The 7,515-nt window shown below is 42.7% G+C and overlaps 2 protein-coding genes across 2 annotated transcripts; both read left to right on the forward strand.

The window, feature by feature from the left end:
- Positions 1-1,882: 1,882 nt before the first annotated feature.
- C922_05386 (hypothetical protein) lies at positions 1,883-2,071 on the forward strand (the record flags this gene model as incomplete). The annotated part of the gene is made up of 1 exon (XM_008820957.1): positions 1,883-2,071. The coding sequence occupies one exon, from the start codon at positions 1,883-1,885 to the stop codon at positions 2,069-2,071; it is 189 nt and encodes a 62-aa protein (XP_008819179.1).
- Positions 2,072-3,499: 1,428 nt separating this feature from the next.
- On the forward strand, positions 3,500-4,768 carry C922_05387 (hypothetical protein; the record flags this gene model as incomplete). The annotated part of the gene is made up of 1 exon (XM_008820958.1): positions 3,500-4,768. One exon carries the CDS (start codon positions 3,500-3,502, stop codon positions 4,766-4,768), a length of 1,269 nt encoding a protein of 422 aa, XP_008819180.1.
- Between the last annotated feature and the right edge of the window lie 2,747 nt (positions 4,769-7,515).

Genomic DNA, 7,515 nt, shown 5'->3' on the forward strand with positions numbered 1-7,515 from the left:
TGGGAAGGCCTAGAATTTAAAAAGACATTAGACGGGCCCCTCGCCAACCCCCGTGAGCACAGGCAGGGGGCTTAAATGGGGGAGCATAAGGGCACAGTACGAAGGATGGAGCAAATGGACTTCGTATTAGAGAAACCCGATTACGACTGATCTTGAAAGAACCCTCAGATAGAGAAGATTTAACTAAGATACAGGCGAAGAGCCGCTCTCCCCAACATACACGCCACTCGACCCAGGAGTCAAAAGAGGTAGGGAATCCCACCTACCTCAATCAGATCCTAACGGGCTCATCTTTACGAAGAAGGAACATAATCGCAATAGGCCCGTGGAAAAATCCCCAAGGACCGATTTCTCTCCAATTAGAGGAATCCCTCCGTAGCCAAATTCTTCTTTCTCAGATTAACTGGACAATAGGAAGGACAAATATGAGGAATGATAACTCAGAATTCCCAAGACAATAAATTTCTGCTAGAGAGAGGCCTCAACAACTCAGTAATGTATTGTCTCTCTTTCCGAATCTGTCCTGAATGACGATAAAAGGGACAATCCTCCAGAAGAGTTTAAGTTGAGAAGAAAAATAAACCTCAGTAAAAGTTCTGTAGAGTGGCCGAACAGTATGAAATAGGAGGTAGCACAAGTCCAAGTAAGTCCTACAAATCATAAGGATAAGCAGTAGAGCAAGATAAATCCGAGGTGAGACATCCAGGACAGGGTTCAATTTGGCCTCGAAGAGCAAGTTAATAGAACAAAAGGGAAGTGGGTGTTAAGAAACAATCTGAAGACAACTCAAGTAAAAGTTTCTCAGAACCTAAATAAGTCAGGAATCCCAGGCGGCATAGGTAGTCTCAAGGAACCGAGGAATTTGGAGATGATGATAATTAAGAGGAGTCATCTCGTATTACGTCTCAGATTAGATGAGGATTCCCTGGCATGAACACAAGAAAAGAGTGAATATGAGAAAGAGGAAAAAATAAAGTCCCTTACAGGACCGACAATTAAGGGAGAAAAAGTTTAAAGCTCAGTGGAGGAGACTCCAGAGGAACAGCACATGAAATATTAGGTGCCCGGACGCAACAGTCCTACAACGGCCAGGAGATGAAACAATCAACCACCGAATATTCTGAGATCCCAGGATAAGAATCCGAATCCTTCAAACAGGTGAACTCAGCGGAACCACCTCTAAAACAGAGGGCAGCAGTGCCAAATCGGAGGTTAAGAAAACGTTCCAGAGGGAACCGAGGATCAAACTCCAACTTTACTTCGTCCCCGTCTTGTTCCAGGCGAGAGGCAAGCTAAAGATGAACAAGAAGTCCTAAGCTGCTTAAGGATGGACAAGTAATCTCACATCTCCTCTTCTCATAAATTCAGTCAGAGGAAACCTTTGATGAAGACTATCCAAATTTCATCATGAGGTACAGAATATGTGAAAGGAAACACTAGCAGGATGATAGAGTAAATCTCCAGGTAGGCTATAATTCTCTATCAGAGATTCCAGATACGTTCGGAATAAAACACTAAAGAAGGAGCAAACCCCAGGACAACCTGGTACCCAATTATATCTCAAGAACCCCAACCCTACGATGAATGGTACTCCAGAACTCAAGGAATCCAACTCTGGAGATAAAGTCGGAGTATCTTCCGAGAAGTACAGGTCCATGTTTCAGCAGGCGGAGGCGTGGCAAAATCACCAATTATCATCCCAAAGAAGTAGACGACAAATATACTGAATGCCCAAAAGTCTCAATTCTGCGCCACACTAGCCCCCCCCCACTTTAAATAAAGGACAAATAAGGAAAGAGCAGAAGCCGAAATATGCCGAACATAATGAAGCAGCCAGGGGCATAGAAGGAAGGGAGGAGCTAAGAAATAACTTTGATCAAGAATGAATCATCATAAAATCCTAGGAACTCGGCAAGAAAAGGATTTCATCAACATCTTTCCCCCATGGAAGTTGCTCAAAGTAAGGGAGAAGTTACGGGAGGTTAGGAGTGATTTCATCTCTAAGTACTCTGAAGCTGAGATGATAGAGGTTCAATGCATATACAACCTAATGCAAGTTGAGATCTATTGAGGTGCAGAATTCCCTAGCCCCACGACTCACTCTTTGGTGAGATGTACAGTAATGGAGGCCGATACAGGAGGGCCATTGAGAACTCTAATTCATCACGAAGTAGCAGATGAATTAGGACCAGGATAGAAGTGAGGCCTCCGACGTCTTATTTAGCAGGGAAAATGAATCTGAAATCAAGGAGTCCAAACGAAGATGCAGATATAATATGAGAAGCAGGTCTGAAGTGACTAATCTGAGAGCATTCTCCCGGGAGTAAGATCAAGACGAGTAAACATTACAGAAGGATTCCTTTACATTGTGGCCAGGACGTGGGAGCAGGAGAGACTGAACAGGAGAGGGAAAAGGAGATTCTCCTGCCGAGGATAACGAAAGTCATGATTAGTCTCGCCTAAATTTCTTCTTCATCAGGGCTAGGGCCGATTTAGCCAAGGTTGAGAAGCGAAATAGTTTATGGCCTTAGAAATTATGATATCCTAATATGTCCTGAACTGGACCGATGTATTTGGAGTACAATTTGATGTTAGGGATTCTTTTGAATGAAATCTAATTGAGAACATTCATTCTACATCCGGAGGCTTTTATTTGGACGTTACGCCAACCCTAAGGAGAAGAGATGGTCAAGGGAAGAGTAAACTGAAGACATAAAATCTCCAGTACCAAATGAAGAGGTTTCCTTGACTATTCCTTTAACAGGAGTATAGATTATCTAGGGGAATACAGCCAAGTTATATAGGCATAAGTCATACTGAATTAGGGAGGTGTTAAGGGGGAGAGGAGTTATCACTGATCCGAGAAAGGTTCCTGGATGAGACTTCTATTCGCTCAAAAGAAAAAAGCCTCTTAACACCAACAAGAAGTATCTCACTCTCTGATCTTTTTGCAGGACATGGAATATTAACATTTGAAAGATTGAAGACGAGATTGAAAATCCTTACAATCACAAGAACCAGTCATGAAGCTACTAGATAGGGTGCTTCCAGAAGTAATCAATAGGAGACCTCTCAGTCAGATTAGCGGAGTTCAATTCTCGTATGCTCCAGGAAAGGAGACCGTCGCACGAGCTTAAGTCCACTCAAAGGCGCTTATCTACAAGCCTTAACTAAGTCTATTAAGGGATGCAAGAATCTAAAGGGCAATTGGAGATTATAATACTTCGAAGTGGAGAAGATAGATGAGAGGTTAAGTGGAGAGTGCTTGACCAATTTCGGATAATGACGAATGGTTAATAATTTATTGTTTAGTGAAACTTCGGTATAAACCTGTTCATTCATATTTCAGAAATCCTCCAGCTTTATTATGAACTTCTGAAACAACATCTTAGGGGTCTCTTTATACGATGGAGCTTAAGAACATTAGGAAGCGGATGTAGAGAAGTAGCGGAACATAATTCAGGAAAACCGAGAGAAGGAAGTGGAATAGTTGAAGGTCATGGCGGGGTTTTTTTCCTTTCCTCAGTATCTGAACCAATTAATATCCACCAAGGGGTCAACTCCAAAAGAACAAACAACCAAAGAAGTAAAATGGACGTTACAGGATATAAAACAGGAGACTCGAAGCCAAGACCGGAATATTAAATGGAGCTCCGAAGTGATATCAGCACCAGAGTATGAAAATTCCGAACAAATAATGAAGAAAGCTAAGGACTTCTGTATTGCTCTAGAAATATGGGCTTCTGAGTTAGAAGTCCAGGGAGGAACACGACCAATTTTGGTTAAGCAGGGCAAATGTAGTCCCAACGCTACTAATCGAGGATACGGGAATCCCAAACCCGGAGCCAGATGCAGTACAGACAGGAGCAATTTGAGGTGGATAGTTTGGGGCGACAACCAGGAGAATTCTTGGGCGCAGGCTGATGCGAAGAGTTTAAGAGCATGTGTGGATATAGTCCAGATAATAATATCTTCCTTCGGAGTAAGTCAAGGCTTGAAAGGAAGTCCAATATTGAAGAACCAACAGGGCGCCTGTGGGAGAGTGTCTAGTAGATTGGAGGATTGGGGCGGCCCTAGTCTCAGGGATAAAATAATGAGTGATTGGTTTACTAGTGGAAGCCAAGGGGCTTGGTCTTCACAGGGATATACTATGAGTGGGACTGATTTCTTCGATGTTCTACAGCAACTAGTAGTGGGAGATGACAAAGCAGAAAAGAACGTGGGATGTAGGAAAATTCCCCAAGAAAGCGTCACTACAGGTCACTGTCATGCAGGGTGGTGTGATGAAGAATTGAACTCAGGCGTTCTCATTTCAACAGGTGGGATGCAGTCAAGACCGTCTCCAGAGCCGGAGGGTACGACGTTAGATTCAGGCGTCGGAGGGGTTCCAGAAGCACAAGGTGGGAGTTCCTCTGGAATAGTCTCAGGATTAGATCCGTTACACACAGGTTCTTCAGGATCACTCGGACCAGTGGATGGGGAGCAAGTTAATGAGCAGTCTATAAATTCCAGCCAGGACCAAGAAGGGAAAGTTAGCTTCGGAGGAAATGTGGGTGATTTTGGAGGTTTTATAGGGGGGGGAATAGCCGCCGTACTTCTGGCAGCTATGGCTGCCTATGGGCTTCACCGTATATCAGGGAAGAGAAGGGGGCTGAGGAGACGGAATTTAAGAGGGGGCACAATTTCCTCTGCGGATTTAGGGTCGTGGGATGGTTATTCCTTCCGTAGGGCAAAGTGGAGGATAGGTTCAGGGAGCAGAGAGGTGTAGAGATGGAAGGGTATATTTCCGGCAATTGCCTGATGTGAGTTTTAGCAATTTTTGTATGGGAGGGAGTCCAAGATTTTGGAGTCTTACTATGCCATTCCGAGATTATTGGCCTGAGCGTCAAGGCGATTGCCTTACGGGTGTGGGGGTCAGGGTCTATGGTTAAGTCCCTGGGGGATTGGGCTCACTTTTTACGTCTGGGGCTGGAATTTTCGGTTCATGACTCATGGCCTAGGGTTGGGGGTTCAGGGTTCAGGGTTCAGTTGTTAGCTTTTAGCGCTTAGGCTTTAGGGCTCATGGTTTATGGGTTTCGGTTCACGAGTTTAGGGCGTAAGGTTAGGTCGGGGATTATGCCTACGCTTTACTCCTTAGCTGGTTTTTTTCAGGTTTAGGTGTCAGGGCTTAGGCATTAGGGTCTCATGGTTCATGATTTATTTGGAGGATCCATGGTCCATTATTTACGGTTTTGCCTTTAGGGTTTAGGGTTTTTGTTGTACTTTCTATATTTTAGGTTTTATGTTTTGGGGTTTAGAGTTTAGGGTTCAGGGTTTAAGGTTGACGGTGTAGTGTTTATACAGTAGGTCTAGCTCTTACGGTATTTTTTTTACCGTCTGGTTTTGTTGAATTATGGTTTATGTTTAGTCTTGTTGTTTAGAGTTTTGAGTCCAGGCTTTAGGTTTACTATTGATGATTTATGAGTCAGGGTCTATTGTCTAGCGTCTATGGTCTCACGATTCAGGGATCAGGTTCCATTTCTCACCGGCCTTAAGGCTTATTGTGTTGGGTGTAGGTTTTAGGGTCTATTGTCTAGTCGTTATTTCTCGGTTTTACGGTTCATGGGGTACGGTTTATGTTTATGTTTCAGGTTTTCACGGTTTCTGCTTCAGCGCTTTTGGGTTTTGAGTTCAGGGCTTATGATTCACATTTAGGGGTCTACATGTCACGGCTTAGGTTTGAACGGTTACGTTTTAGTCTTTAGAGCTTAGGGTCCAGGTTTTTGACTTAGGGGCTAGGATTTAGGATCTACTTTCCATTGTCCAGGCTCACTTTTCAGGGGTGAGCATTCACCTTGAAGGGATTCCCTCTTTAGTTTCAAGGACTAGCATTTAGGGTTTAGGTCCCAGGGCTCACTGTTTAGGTCTACGGGGTCGGGTTTATCGTCTCTAGTTCAGGGTTTAAGGCTCAGTGTCTTATTCTTCTTCTTGTACTCCTTGGGTGTAGTTTAAGCGTTTAGTTGCTATGCTTTCAAGGTTTATGTGGGATCCTTTACGCTTTCTAGGTTGAAGTTTAGGACCCATGGTCCCAGTTTTCAGCTTTAGGATTCTTTGCTTAGTGTTTTGGGTCGATGGTGTATATGTTAGACGTTAGTTTCCAGTTTGGTGCCTTCATGTTTTATTCTCTCAGTTGTGTCTTTTTCTTTTCAGTTGTTCCGATTTAGTTCATCGTGCATAGTTTCAACCTTCTAGTTCCCAGGTTTTATCCGTTATTGTTCCGGATGCTGGGGTTCCGTCCATCAGTCATCTTTCCTAGTTATTTCATCCCCCTGTTGATGTTTGGCTCGTTTCTATTTTTATTGTTTATGATTCATCATATTTGACCTGTCGGGGTTTTGGTTATTTCTATAGATCTCTGGTTAGTCTTGATGTCCACTTGATACTCTTAGGCTGTATAGGCTCTGTTGAACGCTTCGGCTATTAGGCTGTATGGAGCACAGTGCAAGATTTTTCTCTGAGGTTTAAGTATTGGGCGTATCCTTGGTTGCATTGGGGTGCCGGGTCAGGTTTTACGGACTTCTCGCATCTTTTGTGATTTCTCGTTTAGGGTCAAAGTTGAACTGGCCTATTGCTTCAGATTGCACTTATTAGCCTCAGGGTTTATACTTTTATCTTTCACTTTCTACGGTTTATTGATTAGCTGTTATTTCTGACTTAGAAGCGTGTGTATCTCTCGAAGTCCACTGCCTTACTTAATTTGAGTAACCATTTTTCAAATAAAAAATAACTAAACATATTGTAATCCAGCGAGCAGGGAAATGTACTTATAAACTCCATAGGGCCATGAATGAAAAATAATTTATCCATTGTTTAGGAAGATCATTGGAACCGATTCTTATTCTGTGACATAGTATTTGTACTCTTCTACGAGAAAAAGAGGAAATAAAAGAACAAGATGAGGTGGCTATATTTCCTCCAAGGAAATTTTTGAAATAAACATACAAGAATTCGACCGTTAGTTGAATAGAACAATATATATCTCTTTCTCTAGGAGACTCCCGGGTTATGTACCGAATTTTACTAAACTCCCCGGTCATCCTAGTTATGATCCGTCTCTGTGAAGCAATTTTTCTTCTATTTAAAAGGATTCGGCGCTGAACTGTTGTGAACCACTAAAACTCTGCCTTCCTCAATGAATTATTATGTACAAATATAATAATATTTCTGCAATATGGAGGAGGGTGGTTCTCCGCTCTCTTCCTTTGTTTCCATACTTCTCCTCCTATAAAATGAGATTCATCCTCTATTATTAACTGTGCGCACCTGATAAGGTATACATAAGGTGAAGAAGAATATGCGACATGATTATCTCATAAGAAGAAGAATCTTAGGTATTGTTGTGGCGAAATTTGGTAAAAACATATTTCTTCTGTAGATACATGATTATTGCAGTTTTTCCCCTCTCATGTTCCTTGCTCAGACGGCGGTATAGATATTATATATATGTATATATCTACGGAACCCCTCCCCCCCCTC

Source organism: Plasmodium inui, assembly GCF_000524495.1.
Source record: "Plasmodium inui San Antonio 1 unplaced genomic scaffold supercont1.64, whole genome shotgun sequence".
Lineage (NCBI taxonomy): Eukaryota > Apicomplexa > Aconoidasida > Haemosporida > Plasmodiidae > Plasmodium > Plasmodium inui.